Below are 20,969 nucleotides of genomic sequence, written 5' to 3' on the forward strand. Positions count from 1 at the left end.
TAATTTATTGAATGATTTCGTAGTTATTTATTCTGTGACGTTAAGACGGAAACAATAACCTGATCACAAAAATAAAGAAGTATTTGTTATTTGCAGACAGGTCGTGTATACTGTTTGTTTGTTTGTTTGTTTGTTTGTTTGTTTGTTTGTTTGTTTGTTTATTTAATCACGGGATAAAATGCCCTCGATCAGCCAGGTAAGGCTGTTTTTCAGAGAGGTTGTGAATGTAGTGTTACACAATGTCACACTGTGTCATTATTCTTTTGTGTGTGGGGGCGGTATGTGAGAGTGAGTGTGTGCATGTGTGTGTATGTTTCATGGCATTAGCGCCGTCCTGTTGAGAGGTGTTTCAAAATCAAATTTTCAAAAATCAAAATTATGTTTGATTATGTGGTTGTTTATTTCAAGTGCAATATACAGCTCGCCATCCATCATTCTATATTGATGTTGTCATTTTCACCAAATTACCACGAGTTTGATTGCAAAACGAGTCAACTCTATTTTTGTTAATTTTAAATTGAATTATTGAATTTAATTACTGAGACTATACTGGTCTCATATACACTCGAGACACAGCGAACAGTTCCAGCACGTTTATTTTCATATTTCACTTCATATCTATACATAATACTAAGCAAAAAAATAAAAATAAATAAATCAAAAAATCAAAAAATACAAGCAAGCAAGATACAAACAATGCTAAAGTGGGTTATGACAAGAAAATGTGTCAGCATAAAAAAAAAGAAAAAAAAATACCGATGTAAAATTCGTTTTGCAATGGAGATTATAGGACAATTAGTACTAATGACGAAACTATATGAAAGCTAAAATAGCGAGGTACAAAAGGTATATAAAGTACACTTTGAAACATTTGCGATCAAAGCTATAAAAAAGAAAGTGACAAGCAAATGATATGATAATTTCAGTTATAACTTCAAGAATACTTCTGCTAATACTACTTCAAACGACTCTGCGTTGAATTTACTTTGCATATTCCCTACATGTTCATGATTATGTAACTTATATATATTGATTTGCAGAAAATAAAGTATCTATAAAAAAAAACCCACAAGAATACTTCTTGCTATCAAACAGGTGAGGTATCACTGGAAAGGTTATACACTCAGCAAAAAAAGAAAGTAAACACTTTTTCAAGATTGTATTTCTCATATAACATTTGGCTAAAAGTTAGTGTATTATATACCATATTAAAGATAATCTAATTGGCTATCAACCTGGTAGGTCAACAAAAAGGAAAACTTTACGCATGAGTATTTCCCCCTTTAGTTTCCCACTATGTTTTTGGAGGTTATAAAGAGATAAAGAGAACGAAACACAAAAACTTATTCTTGCTATTTCATTCATGTTTCTCATTGTTTTAAGCTGGTCTTTTGCTGTCATTGTTATCGTGAAGGGCATTTGCAAATGAAAGACAACATGTCAATTTTTGCAATTTTTACTTTTCTGCTTTGGAGGACAAAAACGAATGTGTTCACTTAAGCGTGAAATTCCCTTTTGTAATAACCTATAGCTTGATAGCTAATTAAATTACCTTTAATATGGTATAGGATACATTGATTTTCATCAAAATCTTCTAAGAAAAATATGAACTCGAAAAAGTGTTTACTTTCTTTTTTTGCTGAGTGTATTTTGTGCTGTCTGATAGTTGACTTACTTTAAAATGTTTTAAAATGGCGCTCAACGGATGGTAATTTCTAACTGGGGGCTTCAAGTATGCCTAACAAAAGATTATTCATATACTGGCATTAGCAACGCACATGGCTCATTGAATAACCAATTGAAAGTGTTTTTGTTCTTGTTTGCCCCCCCCCCCCCCAACTTAATGGCCGGCATATAAGTTACAGTGTTCTGAGGTCGGATTCATCTTAAGATCATTGCAAAATTTAATCATCTGTTCCTTGTATCATCATCGACCTTTCGTGAAAATTTCACTGAAAGAACGACCCTTTCATAACTTTCTACGGTCAATTTACAAACAAATTGACACGCTGACAAACCAGCCAACGCTGGCAAAGACAACCACCTTGGGAGGGTAGTTAAAGGCCTACTACTGGTTATCGGGGGAAAACTATCATAGATATTATTTTCATGGAAACCAGCAGACGATGACGTCATTAATAAAATCTAATGTGATTACTAAGAATGTAAGATGTCAGGACTGCAACTATATACAACCACCAAAACAAAAAACAAATAAATCAAATTAAAGACCTGAATATAACAACGATCCAAGTCCAATTTTTGACCAAATTCAGTTTAACATGGGAAATCGTATCTTATGCATGGACTCATCTTGTGTATGAAATGATAAATCCTAATTACACCCGGAAGTGCCTGAAATGAATGAGTGAAATCTTATATGAATGTAAGAATGACCCAAGTCCAGGACTTGAGTCATTTTTACATTCATATTATAGCGCCCTCTCTCATCGCTTCTCTCATCTCATATTAGCAGCCTATCCTGTATTGTAATATTATGATTCAAAGAACGACCCAAGTCCATCACACAAAATGGCTTCTCCACAATTAATGTAAATGTTAATTGTCTTATGTTCTAATTTGTACATACAATGTTGCCTTTCCATCACAGTTATCTAGAATATTATTGGACAAATAAAAAAGATATGAAGTTTTTTTAAGTTTACTCGAAATGGCCTTCCATGGACTTGGGTCGTTCTTATATTCAGATACTCAATTAGATCTAATCAAATCAAATCACGTCAAATCAAAGCTACTCTTTTTCTCACCTTACGACCAATGCAGGGGCGGATCCAGAAATTCCGTAAAGGGGAGGGGGTGTAATTTAAAGCAGTTTAGGTCTATATTTCTGGTGCCACTTCATTTACTCAACTGACAAGTAAAAAAAAAAACCCACAAACATACATTTCTTAAGTTTTGTTTAAGAGAAAAAGAATACGAAATTAAAGGGGCGCGTACCCGACCACTCCCCCTCGATCGGCCAACATGAGATCCAAGTTTCAATATATTCTCCATATATCAATATAATAATGTTTGTGTCCCTCATTGAATAGTGAACCTTGAATGGGTAATCCCTGCAGTAGCTTGTAGAAAGCTAAACTGGGATGAACTGTGCGATGACGACATTGGCCGACGGTGCTTGAAAGTGCTGTACTATAGCTATTTACAATAAAAATGGAACGTGTGTGCAGATTAAAGAAAAAAAAAAATCAGACTGTTGGGCTTACAGCATTTTGGACCCTTCAGGAGGCTGCAACCTTCTGGGCCCTGTTTCATAAAGCTGTTCGTAAAGTTACGAACAACTTACGAGCGACTGGTGATCAGTTCTGATGTGCTATACTTATCAGAATTTCCACTGAATTCAGCACAAGAACTGATCACCAGTCGCTCGTAAGTTGTTCGTAACTTTACGAACAGCTTTATGAAATACCCCCATGATGATTGGTAGCTAGGCAACCGTCTTCTGGAGGGTAACAGTGGCTGATCCAGGGGGAGCGCACCGGGCGCCCCCTTTATTATTATTATTTTCAACAAAAGAATAAAACTGGGGGTGCGTGAGCCCTCTTTTTAATTTTGTAAAGGCGCCCCTCTTTACGGAATTCCTCGATCCGCCCCTGATGCAACAGTAGGTGCAGTACAGTGAGCATTGCTTGGTATGGTAGGCACGGGTTCCAGATCCAGACATACAGTACGTGGATAGAAGGAATATTTTTGTATGGGTCAGTTGGTATTTGAGCTTAAAAAGTGGTCATTTCTGCCTATTAAGGGGCTGTCCAGAGATGGAGGGCGGAAGTGAGATGGATACCGTGACGTTCTCGAAAATACATGAATTTAGCAGAGTGATCAATTACAGTACGATATAGGCCTTCTGTAGGTTTGTTCACAATTTAACGGGGATTTTTTTTTTCTTTAGCCCCAAACCCATTCCGAACATATACTCTCTCATTTATCATACCATGGGGCCTTCGTCTTTTGCTTTGATTCTTTCTTTCTTTCTTTCTCTAGATGCCAGAATCTAATTTTCATATTCCTTCTTACTTGTCAGTCTGCTAATATTCGTCTTTTTTTTTTCATTCTTTCTTTCCTTCATTCTTTCTTTTCTCTCGTGCTTTCTTTCTTTATCTATCTGATCTTTATTTCGTGTTTTTGTGTTTGTTCGTTTGCAACCCCCCCCCCCCCCCGCAACATTTTGAATGAACTTGTATGTTATGTTTAAAATCTATACGGACACCACCATTTATACACGCCCTCAATTTGTTTACGTTTTTCTCGAGGGCTGTTATTTCGTGGTCCGGTCCATGAATCCAATCCGCGCCGCCGCCCGCGCCATGCACTATCAACGAGCGAGCGAGAAGGGACTTTTCCCACATATTCCCTATCAATATTCCCGCAACGCAAATAATTGCGGAATTCGTTACATACAGCACAGAGGGCAGGACGAGTGCGAGAAATTCGAGCAACTTTTCTTCTACGAAAAGCTGTGACTGCTTAACTACAGCTACCCTCTGTGTGGGACGATTCCGGTTTATTTCATCACAATCATTGTGAGTATACTGCTTTTAGATTCCATGACACTACGGTAGGATTCGAATTTGTAACCGTTAAACTGCCAGGAGGCGACATTGCTTTGTCATTGAAATTTTGCGTGTGAGTGCCTGATTGATTAATACGTAATCGACTTTATCGTAGTCCCACGTACTACTAACGGTGTTACTGCTCTCGTACCTGTGAGCATAAATGTAAAATCGCGAAATAGGTCCCCACTCCATTCACCGCCATTCATTTCGTCATAGCCGGGGACTTCTTTCAACCTCCAGAGACTTTGCACATAGTAGAGACGCACACGCAGAACGAGGAGAGGGATCGATGTCACGATTTGGCCCTTTTTCCACGTAAAATTTACGTGCCTGCATGCAGCTGCATGCTACTGCTAGATAAATTGATGTTATCTGGCTCTGATCTGCTCTGGGATACTCGCTCAAAAAGGCTCTCTCCCCGCAGTGCCAGTGGCAGTACTCACGCTCATGAGGCCTCCTCTGCGCCCCTCAGAAAATGCACATAGCTAATAGTTTCAACCAGAGCTCAGGCCTGGCATATATTGTAGAACTTGGTTGGGTGTCCAATACATCGAATAGAAACTTAAAATATCTCATAATTTGCCTGCAATTTTACTCACATGCGCCATGTAAAGAAAATAGAATCTACTCTGAATTCACAAATGTGCATTAAAAATGCAATTTGTGGTACACGCTTGAAGATAGCTGCGTCAAACACATGGGGTGTTATTTTGACGCACTCAGCTGCGCTGCTTTTTTTTTAACTCAACACACACCCCTATTTACCCTAGAGCTATTGCCATGCCATACCAGTAATACATGTGAAGTGCACTAATATTAGTAATGCTTTTCCAACGTGTATTTATGATCTATGGTATTGTTGTTTTGCTGTAGATCTTGTTTGTTATCAGATTTTTCAGTAATATTTGGACATTTTCAAATCCCCAGTGAAGAATAGAAAACCACTGCGCGTAGTCTCAAGCGTGTATGCTCGTTCTTTATGCGCAATGTTATAATAGAGGGGTGTCGGTTTCAATGTACAGTGTCGATGTGTTGGACACCTACCATACTATAATGCCAAATACCGGCCGGAGTTACAGCTGGATGAGAATGTCAGTCTTGCAAAGCAGGCTTATACTTCTTTTACTAAAAGTTTTAGGGATTGACAGTCATTTTAATAGACATGAGATGGTAGGGGATGTTGGTACTAATACTACTATTTCTACAGATCACTTTCCATTCATATTCTTGATTTAAAAATCAAATTTCAAATAGATAGCATATTTCCCTGAACACAATATTGGAAGATGCTGCACTGTATACACCAATTTCCATGTATTTAGCAAGTGTACTGAAATTTATGTAAAACCAGAAACATACATTGCATGAAACTTTTGCAAATTTGAGCTGATAGAATACACTTGTACATGGCCTTCTTCGTGGCATGAAACTTTTGCAAATTGCGAAGCAGCATTCAAGGCATTGTGTAAACAAAATGTATCGCATGCATTTTTACTTTTGTGAATCTTGCTTGGCTCCTCGCGCAGTTCGTGAAAGTTTCATGCATGTGAAAATTTGTGGTTTTATATAGTGCCGATCAGGGCTTACCAGCCAATTTTCAAAACATTGCATTTTTTAAATCAATAATCCCAACAATATGAGTTGTAAATTGTCCTCTGTATTGTCAGTTTTTAAGGGGAAATTCAGTAATTTTTCACTGTGGGGATAATGGTATGCATTCCATTTCTGTTTTAAATAATTGTATACTGTGAAACCTGGTTTAGCAAGGTAATTTCACAGGTACCATTCCTTTTCCATCATTTTGTTTTTTCCCTGCTATTAGGAAATACTCAATATAACGAGGTAATATCTGTATCCTGAGCAGCCCATTCTAACAATGTTCCCCAGTATCACGCGCGTATCAGAAGAATACAAGGTAACTCTGGAGTAACAGTGAAAATGCTATAATCCATACAATGTATACAGCATGCAGTCAAGTTAGAACCCCTTGTTTCTCACAGCCAAACCTAAAGGCAAATTGAGCCGAGATTTGCTTCACTTGTGGAACTCATCGTGCATTCTCTCTATCTCATTTTCTTCTTTCAGATCTCTTTGCAGGTGCACTGCATCTTTAGTCTTCATCCCCCCTTCTCTCCCCTGCCATCATGGATGATGTTTCGTTCATGGACATCACATCAGATGACGACGATGACAGCTTCAGCATCCCGTTGTCCATAAGGGTGCAGAAGAGACTCGTGACCTCCGAGGATGGAGGCTCGTCTTCCGAGCGTGTCCCTTTCATCGCTGACAAGAGAGCAGTCTTCCCAGCATCCTCCGCAACCAGGAAACCGAGCAGCACCGCATGGAGTGGTCTGGCAGGCTTCAATGGTGGAGGGGCAGGCAGCACAGTCGTCAGGGAGCGCGGAGGGCCATTGAAGGAAGTCACGAGCAACATTGCCGGACACCCCCTAGACATAACGTTCCAGTCCCCTGGCGTGAAACTCAACTCATCTCTGGAAAGAAGGGAGCAAAGACAACAAAACAGCTTCAGCAAGAGACCCAAGGCTCATCATAGTGATACGGCCACTCATCAAGGCAGTAGTCTTTACAACGAACACTTACCATACTCACCTCATCGCGCTGATTTGCACATGAAAAAATACAAATCAGCTAAAGCTGGAGGGTACTCTGAGAGTAGTTCTTGGTCAGGAGGTGGAAATTGCGATGAGCACGTTCACAGCAAAGCAGGAAGCCAAAGTGATATCGCCAGAGAAGCAAACACACACAGACAAGGATACGATGACCACAAGAGTGCATGCAAGCAATTAGAACCAGGCCTTGTATTTCAGGGGTCCCCAGCAGACTTTTCAAAATCTAGTGCTGATTTCTCAAGCCCAGGACGAGAGGATGTAATGCTTGGCCGAAAAGCGAGCATCAGTGGGTATTCTCCGCATGGCACAGTGTCAAGCTCATTTGTTGGGGACGTGCTGTCCCCTGTCTTTGGGCGGAAGTCTCCTCGTAAATCTTCGTCTTTGTTAGATGTATTGCTGTCGGATGACGCAGAGCTTCCACAAAGTGGTAGACACCATGACAACATGGGCAGCATCCAAGATGGGAATGTAACCAAAGATCAAAGTCCAGGAAAGAGAGGTGGTAACTCAAGGACTTTGACTTCACCTAGACATATTAGTCCCAGACCCTCAGAATCAAATGTACAAGGGAAAGAGCACAATAGGAGCACCATGCGATCAAAACTTTCACATGATTTGGAACAGAAAACTGTTGACAGAGGTCATACCGACCCTGTGTGGGATTTTCTGGAAGAAGCCCCTGATTTCATGGGTGAAGCCAGTAGTGCAGTCACACAGAAGAGGTTCCATCAAAGTAACAACAGAAGAGATGAGCTCACACCGTCAAAGCACAACCAGTGGCCTTCCAGGCATGAGCAGTGGTCAGACTCTTGCAACATCAGTGGCACCAGCGTAAGTGACGAAGACTACCTCTCTCCGATCCAACTGGGACAGACGGGTCTACCACCAAACACTCCTGCCAAGGGGGAGGCACCTTCTATTTCTCCGAGTGGGCGGCCGCGAATCACAACCACCCTGAAGTCTACCAACGGTTCATGGAAAGTTTTGGATGGGACTCCTGCCTCCCCCAGCGAGAGGCATTTGGGACGGGGTGAAAGCATCGAGAGACAAGCTGCAAGTACAGCGCAGCCAGCTGGAACCCGATGGGAAGGGGAGAGGGATGAGGATGATGAGGAAGACCTTCCCCTGATTAAGCTGAGCTCCAAGCAGCATGCCGAGAGGATGAGAAAGTTGTTCGGCTCATCAAGTGAGGAAGAAGATGATAGTGAAATGCAAGACAGGTTCCAAAACATCATCAGTCGTCAAGGCAGTAGTGGGGAGGCTGCTTCGATGGAGTCTAGGAAGCCGTTTGGCTCTGACATTGCTGATGAAGACAGACACAGCCATAGACATCGTACAAAAGCTAGACATTCCCGAAATGGACATCTACGCTCACTCTCCAAAAGCAAGGATGGCAGCAAATATCCTCATAACTCAATAAACCACCTGAAGTCAGTAATCTTTCCATCAAGTGAAGAAGGTGTTGGCACATCTGTGAGAGACTCAAGATACCAAACCTCCCAGGATGACAGCTGTGGAGAGTCTGCTCCAATTGACTTCCGGAAGCGGTTTTACAGTGACATTGCCAGCATGAGACACAATTCAAAGGCTAGACATTCCCAGAATGGGCATCTACACTCACTATCCCAAAGCAAGGATGGCAGCAAATATCATCATAACTCAGTAAAGCAGCTGAAGTCGATTATCTTTCCATCCAGTGAAGAAGAGATTGGTTCTTCTGCGAGAGATGCAAGAAACCAAACTTCCCAAAGTGGCAACTCGCAATACACTTCAGCCAGTTTCCAAAGGGCTCCGTCCTCACCCAAATTCAGTCCCAAAAAGGAACTAGCAGAACGCTATTACAAGAAGAAGAGGAAGAGTGACTCATTTGATTCCAAGTTTGAAAGACACACGGATGGACATTACAAGAAGAGGAAAAAGCATGAAACCAACAATCATGTGATACCAACTCATGGTGACTACTCTGGAAAACCAAGGGCAAAAACTGCCCACCAAAGTCAGCCATCATCTAGTAGCTCTGTATCATCCTATGGAGCATCTAGTTGGCCATCAGACAGTGGAGTAACTTCTACCACAAGGGCAGATTTCCATCAGGGACATGCTGCGGATAGGCATTATGACGGAAATAGATCTGGTTCCTCCGTCGCCGGAGAGTCGTCATTGTTTCCGGACGTTGAGAGGAGACATGCACAAAGTCCGTTGAAGTTAAAAGGTAAGAGCAAAACAGATTGGTGGCCGTCTAGCGTGCCTAAACCTCAGGCGCATGTATCGCCCATTTCGAAGTCCGTCGATGAAGAATCTCGGGTCAAACCAGCAAACTCCAGAGGAAGGGAGGATTCGCCTTCCCTACTCTCACCGAAGCCTGCCAGTGGGCACAGGCGATTACAGTCAGTCGTGCAGGTACCACCAGTCAAGCAAGATGCCTCTGCAACCCCGTCCAGCTCTGCAGTGGACGAAGGCCCAGTAACTCTCGTCGAGGATGATCCTAATAATGATGATGACATTATAGTCCTTGACGACTTTTCCTACGCCGCTTCCCTGGTCAACAAGAACTCAAGAAAGAGGAGGAGTCACGCGCAAGGGGGTGCCAAAGGGGCATCCTCCAAGACCTCACCCGCGGGAGGGGCAACGGATCAGCCACTTGACAGGGATGCAGTTTCCCCGGCAACCCTGGAACGTTTCAAGCAGTTGGACGATGATGAGGCCATGGCAAGACAATTGCAGGTTAGCTTAAATTGCTTTGGTAGTGCTTTTCCCTGAGGGAGTGGATTCATGTAATGGAACAATTTGTAAAAGTCCCAGTGCATGCCGGTGTATATGAAATTTTTGCACAGTAGTCAATGCATTATTATGACTGGATGAGGAATGACTGCAGCGGTGGCAATCACTGAACATTGCCCGCACGGCTAAAAAGTAGAAAAACACCCTGAATTATCAGTTCAGCTACAGCTCCATTAGGTTTTGGGCCGCTAAAGACAGGTTTGAATCTACCGCGGAAACAAAATTTGTGGTCGCTGGCTGCGTGAGACAGGTGGTCGCTATACACAGGGTCTTTAACAGGGCTTTTCTCTCGGGGAGATTTTTCAGTGGCCGCTAAAGACAGGTGGTCGCCATAGACAGGTGGCCGCTAAGGCAGGTTTTACTGTATGTCCTAAACATGAACAAAAGTGTAGTAAATACATGACAAATTATATGATACCTCATTTAACCCCCCCATTTTGATAGCTTGGCAGGATTTGCAATGCTAATATTCTTATTCCACACAGAAGAACAGCCTGGGAGAATGAGAATTGATTTCAAGTGTTAGCATGATGATATATCCACAACTGCATCTGCATGTCCTTCAGGAGCTTTGATCTTCATGGAGGGCAGAGAAGGCAGTTGTGTGATAGGGATTACATATTGGGAAGAACTGGGAGAATATCTGTATGTGTAGAATACACACTTCTTTTAAATTATAGAAAGTAGCATTTCGAGAAAAAAATCACTCGACTATCTTCAGAACACTGGTGTTGCCACAAAAAAAAAAAAACAGGAATCACAGTCAATTTTACTGATTGATTGACTGATTTTGATAAGGAGATGGACCCGTTTCATAAAACTTGTCATCAGTGACTAGTTGTCATAGACGTGACAAACTACTGAAATTCTTGCATCTGATTGGCTGAGAGCAAATTTGTCATAGAAATATGGCAGTTGTCACTGATGACAAGTTTTATGAAACGGGCCCCAGAAGATGACATGTTATTTATTACCTAGCAGGACTTGGAAATGCCTTTATCAGAGGTATGTGTATAGTCCACTTGTGCTGACATGACGCATCAGTAGGAAATGGTGTTGCTGTCATTTTTGTCAAGATTGATTCTGCATTCAATCTGTTTCTCTGTATGTGTGTATATGAAATGGAAATATTTGCAGGAGCAATTTGATGCGGAGATGGCCCAGTCAGTCCACCAATCAGAAGAGAGAGCTGGACACCCACCTACCTGTCCCGTCCACTCAGGTAAGATCACTGTCCCAATAGTCTCAAACCCAAGCCAGGTTGAAGGCTTTTAGGATGTGATATGACTTTTATTTGATGAAGCAAAGGATTTAAAAGACAACTTCACCGTAATATACATGTGGATTTTGTTGTTGTTGTTATTCATGCATCACCTTTATTGATTTTTGCAGGCTTGATTGGTTTACTGCTCATTTAGCAATCTTTATGAATGTACACTCCATGTCTCTCTTCTCCTCAGTTGATGATAATAATAATAATAATAATAATGTACATTTATATAGCGCTTATTACAGTAGTTTCTAAGCGCTTAACATTTAAATCTTAAATTAATACATGTATAAGGATTATGAAAAACATAATAAATTATATAACATTACGTTACATAATATTACATTAAATTACGTGATATTACATTACATTGCATGACATTATAATAAGTAATTGAACGAAATAGATTGGATGACATGGAATCAGTGAATCGAACTACAGTCCATTGAATAGATATGTTTTGAGTCTGATAATGTGCTTCCAAAATGCAAACATTGAAATGACACCCAGTAATATGTGACCCACTACAACAAAAGGATCCGAAAGTCGGGGAAGGACAGTTTTCTGAAAATGGCATGATATTATTCCCTTACTCTTCTACTTTAATTTCATATATAGCACAACTCATAAAAGTACTTGGCTGCGGAGATATCAATGATTTAATGAGAGCATGTCCAGTAGTTGAGGAAATCAGAGTTTCAAGAAAAACGCCTTCAAAGTTTTCCTTCCGACGTTATCATGATCAAGGGGAGGCGAGACAGTTTTCACCGCTTGACAATTATAGAAGGCATGCTCCTAGCGACCTCCGTGATGTTCATTCAAGCTTAGCCTGCGCCAGCGGTCTATGCACGACCAATCAGTAATCAGGATGCCACGCACTGACCAATAAGATCACTCCCTTGTTGCTAGGGGCGGAGTCTAGCTGCGGCGCTAAATCCAAATCTTCGGACACGTTTCTGTTGCGTTGAAAGTCGGAAAATCATGGCCCAGAAAAACGCTGATTTCTTGCCTTTCCTCTGATCATTTAGCTTCGAAAATTCGGCAGATGATAGACAAGACATTAGACTACAAAATAGTGCCAAAAACTGAAATTCAATTGTTTTGACCAATTTTGATGACCTAACCTCAAACTCGATTTCCTCGGCTCAGCCGTCAGTGACATTAGGATCCTTTTGTTGTAGCGGGTCACATATGTCTTTTTTTCCTGTTTGAGCTATGAGTAGTTCGTTACTTATATTTTGCTGCTTGCTTGTCATTGCTTTGTGGAATATGAGATTTCTCTGTGGAAACTGAAATACTTGGTAACATTGTTTTGCTACTGTTCATTTAAAAAAAAAATGCAGCAGGATTCAATGCTACGTACAGCAATCAGAGTATACACGCAGGGACCTTTCCCTCCGGCACTCCGTGCGGACAGAATTTGCCACCCGTCCCCAACGCGCCTGGCCCCAACGCTCCCGGCTTCGAGGACAGGATCCCCGCTAGCTGGGACTTGAGCTTCCAGCCCGCATCGTCGCTGGTAGACATGCATCGTCACCATGACAACGGGGGGAGACGGGGGAGAGGCGCGAGGACCCAGATAGGCAGTACTGGAGCAGCAGCAGCAGCAGCAGCTGCGGCGGCAGTAGGAGCAGGAGCAGGAAGAGGAGGAGGAGGAAGTCATGGAGGAGATGACTTTTGGCATCTAAGCTCTGTGCTAGCTTTTGGAGTGGATCCAAGTGGACAGGTATTAACCCATTCCATACTGAATTCTGAAACCCCCATTGACTTAAAGGACATGTCCACCTTCGTAGACGTATGGGTTGAGTGAATGCAGCAATATCAGTAGAACACATCAGTGAGAGTTTGAGGAAAATCTGACAATCCATTCAAAATTTATGAATTTTTGAAGTTTCTGCTTACTCAAGGCTGGATGAGGAGACTACTATAGCTTGTGATGTCACATGTGTACAATGGTATAAAGAAAGAATAAAGAGAATTCAATATATTTTCACTTTTCTCACATAACAAAAGAACACTTGACTTCTCTCTTTTAGAAGGTGGGGGAATAATATTACCCTTAATATATGTCAGTAACAAGTCGAAGAAATGTGCACTTTATTCAAAAAGTTCAGTTTTGTGAAATTCTCTTTTTATTTTCCTTTTATCGTTGTACGCTTGTGACATCATACATGTACACTGTAGTAGTCTTCTCATCCAGCAGTGACTGTCCAGATATTTAAAAAATTCATAACTTTTAAATGGATTGTCCGATTTTCCCCAAACTTTCACTGACGTGTCCAAACGCTTTACGTAAATGCACTATTACCCAAGCGCATGGAGGCATTTTTGCGTGTTGTTAAATTCGCGATCCAACTGTGATTCGCGAAATTCATGAAAATTAAACCCTCACGAAAATAACAGCTTATACAGTACATGAAAGTGGATTTGTTCTTCAACCCGTCGAAGACGAGCCCTGAGTATACTCGAACAGGTGTCTATGAGTGTTATAGCAAAGTCAGCCCGTCCTCAACGGGTTAAACCTAACACAGTTCTCAGGAGGGCTCAAAATTCATCTTCCACCAATTTTAATTTGCTTGCAATACATCGAAAGGCTCTACCGAGAAGCTTCACAGGCTGATACAATTTGCAGGGGTAAAGAGTTGTATCGGAGTATTTTGTGATCAAAGGTGTGAAATGAGAACGGTCGGTGTACCCGACTTTTATTCCGGAAGTGCCCTCCCATTTCAGTAGTAGGTAGGTGGAAAGTTACTATGGTATTGTATAGTGTGATCATTGAATTGTGCCCTTGCAGTAGTATTGAATGGCGTGCCGCTATTAGAAGCTGCATGCATTCACTCTCACGCAATGAATACTACCGTGGCCTCAAATATTGTTATCAATATAATCAAATAAAAAAACATCACACGGCAGCAGTGAGCAGGGCCCTGGTTTATGAACAGTTAGAATTGATTATCTGTAGTTGATTTCTGTGGTAAATCTATGGCAGCCTGTGTGGTTATAGGAAATTTATAATCGATTATATCTTTTGAAAGAACAGGGCCCAGTTATGCTCTGAGCCTGCAATGACACTTCCGGTGTACCATTTTGGTTAATATTTTGCATTTTCATCATTACCGTCGGGTAATGTAGTTATGGATTACGATGATCGGGAATATTCTCAAGGAGATGCTGTTTTCCTTTGTCACGAAGGCACTGCTTGAAATATGTCCTATTATGAAAATAGAACCATGGAGAAATATTTCTTAAAAAGTAATAATGTCACTCCATATTCAAGTTAGTTTGTTAAAGGTGCCCCATCCTGAGTGACAGTTTAGAGGGCACTTCTCACACACACTGCATGATTCTGGTGATACCACATGCTAAAGATTTGTCAGAAAATGCCATAGTTTCCTTCAAAACCCCAGCGTTAGCTCTTCCAGTCTTTTTGCTCAGCATGAAATGCCTGATGCATGACCAGTAATATGCAGACGAATGACAACACACACACACTAGAGTTATCTCTTTAGTATGCAGGTTCATCAGGCTTTTTACATTTTTTTTTTCTGTTAAAACAGTCACTTGGCTGGAAATTTGATGTAAGAAACCATCGAGAGGATACAAAGCAGTCGGAAATAAGGCTCATCTTTCTTATACACCTTGAGTTTTCTTTTCTTCTCCCCCATCCTTGAAGCCCCCTCTCTACATGACACCACCGCGACCCCCACGCCGTCGCCGGGGACGACATAGAAGAGGGCACGTGGATCACAGCCAAGAAATTCCCTCAGGAGGGAATGACTATGAGGTAATTCTTCTTTTTTCTCCTTTCGTATGACTTTTTGCTCAGATAGAGAGGAAAAATACAAACGAACAAAAAACAAAACAAAAACCAAAAACTAAAGATGCAAGTTGAGGTTGGCCAGCAAAGCAAGTGCATACCCAGTTGCGAGATAGGGAACATCTCGTGGTTCACCCTTCTATTCTGACTTAGGGGTTGTACGCCATCAGCTTCACTAGCACACAGGATCCGCCACTAGTGATTAAAAAGTTTACTAATGTCTCGTCTGTACTGTGACTCTTAGGAGCTGAAAACCACATGACCCCTGTGAGGGTCAACCCTTTTGTAAAATCAGGAAATCTATGAGAAATCTTCAAATAAATTTTGAAGGTATAACTGTATGCAAAAGGTGAGTACCTTAGTCGCCCTGCCAAGCAGTATGAAGTATCATGAGATGCAACATTTCAAATCAGGGGGTCTACGTAAATCTTCAAGTGCTTGGGGAAATTTTTCTGCAGACATCATCAAAATTGGCAACATCAAATTGGTGCCTCCAAGTTTCAATGCATAGTTATACATGTACATTAGTGAAAGGTTATAGGAAGTGGTTAAATTTATCAGGTCCACAAAGAGTCAAGAAAGAATAAAATGAAAGAGATTGCCAATTTGAAAAAAAGGACATTAGCACTAATATTCTGAAATGCATTGCCAATTTGAAGATCAGTGGTAGATTTGATGATTTAGAGGCTTTTTCTAATCCTGCAACTGAAATGAATCTTCAATATGAGACCAAAAAGAGCCGAGCCATAATGAAAGAGAAATTTTTATTATGCCTTATGAAATACTAGCAATGAATGATTATATTCATGATAAGAAGATAAAGCATCAGACAGCATATTAGTGGTGTCTTGGAATTGATGGATTAATGAAACAAAATTGTAACGCATAGTATTCGTGCCTGTATTCAACTTCGTTCGCCAGTTGGTACATCCACTGGAGTGCATGCTTCACGAATTCGTATAGATGTCTGGACACTAATCGTCAATAAGTAAAGATTTTCTCATGTTTCTCTTGTGTCACCATGGCCTCCCTGTAAGATTGGAGTGTTGTAACACCTGATTGGGTTGTCTAGTTGTGATAAGGTCAGGTTGTTTGTTTGTTTGTTTGTTTTTTGCTGGGGGGGGGGGGGGGGCAGACTGCCAGTGGGGTTAAAAGAAGGATCCAAACAGTGATGGTAGTCTTAGGCCTATAGTAATAAGTGTCTGGGCATGCAAAGGCTCATCCTACTCCTGAACCACGCATGCTTATAAGCAAGATTACAATTTTCGTCCTATAGAACAAACTTATTAGGTATACTTTTCCAGAGTTTACTTTACCGCGTGTGACCATCGTTTCATTATGCGTCATTGCCAGGCCCTGCTGCAGCTAGCGGAGAGGCTGGGGCCGGCCAAGGACAAGCGGCTCACGCAGGCGGCCATCGAGCGGCTGCCGACCTTTCTCTTCCGGGAGGAACAGCACCAGGGCACCGACGAGGAGAAGGCCTGCCCCATCTGCATGGAAGACTACGAGGAAGGGGCGGAGCTTCGCCGGCTGCCCTGTTTCCACGGTTACCACAAGTCCTGCATCGACATGTGGCTGAAGGTATGCGACTCGTGTGATCCGTTACACGGTGACAATTTGTCGTACAATGACGAATACAGTGTGCATCAGGCAGTGAAATATGACAGTTGGCAGGAATGTATTGTTTAATCAAATCGCAGTCAGTGATTGGATAAACGTGATCACATGACGATGGAATACTTATCATGTTCTCCCAGAAGGTAAAATTGAAGCAGAAGGGCGCTATTGCATTCTAAGATTTGAGCTTAAAAAAAAATATGAAAGAATCAATTTTCATGAAATAAAAACTTCATTTAATTAAAAGTGGGTAGATTTAGCATTGTTCCAAATGTAGGGTAGAATAGCACCCTAGTGGTTTTGATTTTTAACATTTTACTGAAGACGAAAATAATTCAAAAATGACATCAAAATGTAGAGGAGATCGAGCTCTACAACTTGATACCAATAACTCAATAATCCCCAAACTTGTGATAAAGCCCTTTTGGTTCTCAGGCGACAAAATATTCTGAGATGTTCACCTCAACACATGCAAGTCTGAGTGTTTGCGTGTTTGCACAAATTGTCAGAGTTTTCCTCAAGATCTCACTGAGTATTTCTCTATATTTCTGCATTCACTGAAAGCAAGTAGTCAGTACAATATATGTTTTGCAGATTATTGATTCATTTATCCCTGTGTTGTTTTTTCGCATTAGTGATGAGAATAGGTCGGTGCACTTTAATAGACCAATGACTGTAACTTCAACAGTGCTTAGCTTTTCCTTTAGGGGGATCTGATTTCAGTCAATTATTAGCAGGTAATTTGGATATACAAATGTGGTCAGAGATTATTATTAAAGCTTATAATCTCTTCATTAGGTAGTTTTACCCTACCTAAAGCAAAGATAAGTGGTTAGCAACTCTTTGCCTGTTTTGTGATGTGATGTCACAAATTATATTTCTTTTGCTACATTTTCACATTTTTTTGTGACATTCTTGTTTTGTTCTTGTCTCTACAGAAAGGAGAAACACCGCTGTGTCCTATTTGCAGAGTGGAAGTGCGAATTGAATGACAGCTGGTTGCTTGCTTCTCAGGAAATAGATTCGGTTGAGCTGAAGAGAGAAAATCATCAGGAATCACATGAATTCCCAAGACTTTGAACAAGGACTGACCTGATTTGTTCATCTGTGTCAAGTGTTTTTAAGAAGAAAAGCACTTGAAGGGGAAAGGAAAAAAAAAAACAAGGAAGACGTTTGCCCCCAAAAATTATTCACTTTGTTCAGGAACTCGTGAAGCAGTTGCATTTTGAAGTGTCGAAAATGATAAATTGTAAATGGATGAGTTTGCAGTTGAATATTAGGACTAACAGCAACCATTTGCACTGGATTCTGGAGTGACATCACGAGCACGTTCACTCTTGGTGTTTTGTTGTGAGTTCTTGAAGGAAAAGAAAAGGAAAGAAGGACTAACTGTGTGAATGATCTTCTCAGGGTTTGACTACGTCAGGGAAATTGTTGTTCAGTGGATTCACAACTTTGTATTTGCATGTGCGGAAGACTGAGCGTTAGGGGGAGGGGGGTAAATTCCCTCCCTCGAGTTTGGCAAAGCTACGCTGTGACTGTAGTGACCATTCATGTGCTGGTAGCAGAATTTTAACTGATAATTACATAGTATTACCATTAGATTTGTTGTTGCTTAGAGGACGTAGAGGGTTTTCTCACATGACCATCAAGAGGGAATTCTTGGATGGACAGTAGACTTCATTGCAGAAGCATTCCGAGCACAGTCCCACCTGTGCATGTCTGTGTATGCTCTCTCAACATCCTTATAGAAGGCCCAAACTGAGCTACAGTACAGTATATCTTCATCGAATTTCACAAAAGGGAAAGCTGAGATAGAAAGCAGAGACTCCAACTCTCCCGCTTTTGACGGGAGATCTCCCGCCGAAAGCCCACTTTTGCAAAATCTCCCATCCTCCCGCTTGAGATTTAATTTCTCCCGCCCTGGCTCTATGTCTCCAGTTTGAAATGATTTCTTACTTTTTGTCTTAATCGTATGTTGCAAAATAAGCCATAGATAGTACGAGAGAGCATCAAGAACCCTAATTATTAGAGCTTCCAGGGCCCAAGCGGGCCCTAGACACCGGCCACAGGGCCACTTTACGCTCGTGATATGCGCTTTGCGCACATCAAGTTGGAGTCTCCCGTTTGCTAGGGGTTTCAGGAGGGAGAATCTCCAGATCAGAAGGTGCTTAGGGTTGGAGTCTCTGAGAAAGCCTCAAAGTATTTTGAGTCCTGTGTCAGATTAGTGTGTCCTGTATTGTTAGTGATGTCAAGAAAACTAAGTGCCATCAGGTGATTAACTCTTCTGAACTAGGTTTATGAGTACAGTGCACTCCCATCATAACAAACATGGTAATAACAAAAATTCTCATTACAACAAAGTAAATAAAAAATTCAGGTCCTAGAATTATCACATATACATGTATATGGCTTTATATACGTTATCGTTTGGCTACACTGAAATTCTGATTTAATGAAAGAAAACCATCAGTTCCAAGGATGTCGGTATAATGGGAGTGCACTATAATTCAATTTTTTTCAATTTTTGAGAAGAGGCGATTTCTGGTAGTAGGCCTTAAATGTCTGCAAGTCTTTCATGCCTGTTTTGAAAAGTAGTTAAAGATTGCATTAGTGACCCCACATGACATTACTCTGGTAAAGTCACAGACATTAAAGCTCTCAAAAACTGTGAAATTATGTGATTTGGTTGAGAAATAAATTTGACATCTTAACTACCTCTAGATCCTATCCATATTTGAAAATCTACAAATGTTTTGTACTCTAAAACTTTCCTTTCTTACTCTTTTGTTTTGATTTCAGTCTTAATCGACCTTACACAATCAACAATCAAACTAAAACTAGAAGTACCCCTGTTAGAGTCCCCCAAAACACTGTACAACCTCTTGGAGTCATGCCGTGTTTACCTTAAGACGATATTAGGGACTCTTAACGTTCATGGCACCAAGCACAAAGCACGAAGCACGAGTCTGGGACAATTCTGGCGCAAATCTGAGGTAAAAATCACATTGGACAGCCTAATGTGAATCTAGTACAACCTCTGGAGGTTGTGCAAGACATGTTCTAGATGAGGTAACTGTAAACCGTCTCGATGTGAACACAGCACACACTTCGGTGACCTGCACTGTTTGTGGCAGAGCGGAGGGCTCATACACTGTATGTGTGCCGGAGAAGCTGCCCACCTCTCTTGAGGAGAAAATCAAATGACCACTGGTTTCCATGGAAACATGTACTGATCTTGTGCTAGACGAACAGGGAACTCTGAACAGAGGTCCCTCCCACCCCCTGCTGAGTTGGTGTAAAAAATCACACAAAAAAATGGCAAAACAATGTATGCCGAAATTTCATGAAAATTGACTTAATCAAATATTTCAGCTTGATTTAGTATAATCTAACTCTTTGACCAAATCTTGAAATCAGAGCCCATTTTGTTACTGAGATATGACGTCCCCTCCCAGTGGGAATTGTTTAGATTTGTTGGCAAAACAACGTAAGCAGCGATACGCTTGCCCTTTGTCTAGACACATTGGGCATAGAGTTGGCAAACCAACGTATCCACACGCAATACGTTGTTTTGCCATCTATATGTTTACGCAGTAATAGGCTGCCTGCAGCGCGCGGCCTCAGAAGCGCGCACATAATGACGTTGTATGACATTGTACGCACCACTGATCGAGACGTATGTTGTATTGCTAGCAATGGCAGTAGCGTGGTTATGTTGAGGTGGCAAAACAATGTATGTGTTTATTAAATGCAAATTATTCTAAAAATAAAGGGTCTAGTGAAATCAATTTGCATTCACTGTATTATACTGTTGGTCCTTCTAGGGTAAATACGAAGTATTTAATAAAAACAGAAAGAGAGCTGTTATTTATATGTTTGCAAAACTTCAGACTCAATTTATTGGAAATGATGTTGGATGTAGATACATTGTTTTGCCATCTCAGGGCTGTCATTTGGCATGTCCTCCAGAGGTCCTTCGGAGGTCCTCCTAGACAAGGGGACTCTAAATGGGGTATAAGTTGAAGAAAACTTTCAGCCTGGATGGATATAACAATGTGTGAGACAATTCTCCCGTGTCCTCTTTTTAATTGACTTTAGTGAGGTTGACTGTAGTTCATGAATTGCCACCTAGCAGGCTTTGTTGGAGGTGCTTTGAGACTAAAAGCGAATTCCCTTTGAAATCTTGGTCGTATGTCACATTAAAGCTTCGTATCACTGATGTGAGGACATGCACGTATTTAACCACATGAATTGTTATACAAATTACCATGATA

General features: G+C 41.1%; 1 protein-coding gene across 1 annotated transcript; it reads left to right on the forward strand.

Annotated features, from left to right (window-relative positions):
• The first annotated feature begins 4,426 nt into the window (after nucleotides 1-4,426).
• LOC139723961 (uncharacterized) lies at nucleotides 4,427-17,846 on the forward strand. Its single transcript, XM_071635161.1, has 7 exons — nucleotides 4,427-4,544; nucleotides 6,663-9,931; nucleotides 11,126-11,210; nucleotides 12,602-12,984; nucleotides 14,932-15,042; nucleotides 16,429-16,656; nucleotides 17,631-17,846. Exons 2-7 carry the CDS (start codon nucleotides 6,722-6,724, stop codon nucleotides 17,682-17,684), a joined length of 4,071 nt encoding a protein of 1,356 aa, XP_071491262.1. The 5' UTR covers nucleotides 4,427-4,544; nucleotides 6,663-6,721; the 3' UTR covers nucleotides 17,685-17,846.
• The last annotated feature ends 3,123 nt before the right edge of the window (nucleotides 17,847-20,969 follow it).

The sequence above is a fragment of the Diadema antillarum genome, unplaced genomic scaffold (assembly GCF_040938485.1).
Source record: "Diadema antillarum isolate AM-2024a unplaced genomic scaffold, OU_Dant_1.0 scf00000204, whole genome shotgun sequence".
Taxonomy (NCBI): Eukaryota; Metazoa; Echinodermata; class Echinoidea; order Diadematoida; family Diadematidae; genus Diadema; species Diadema antillarum.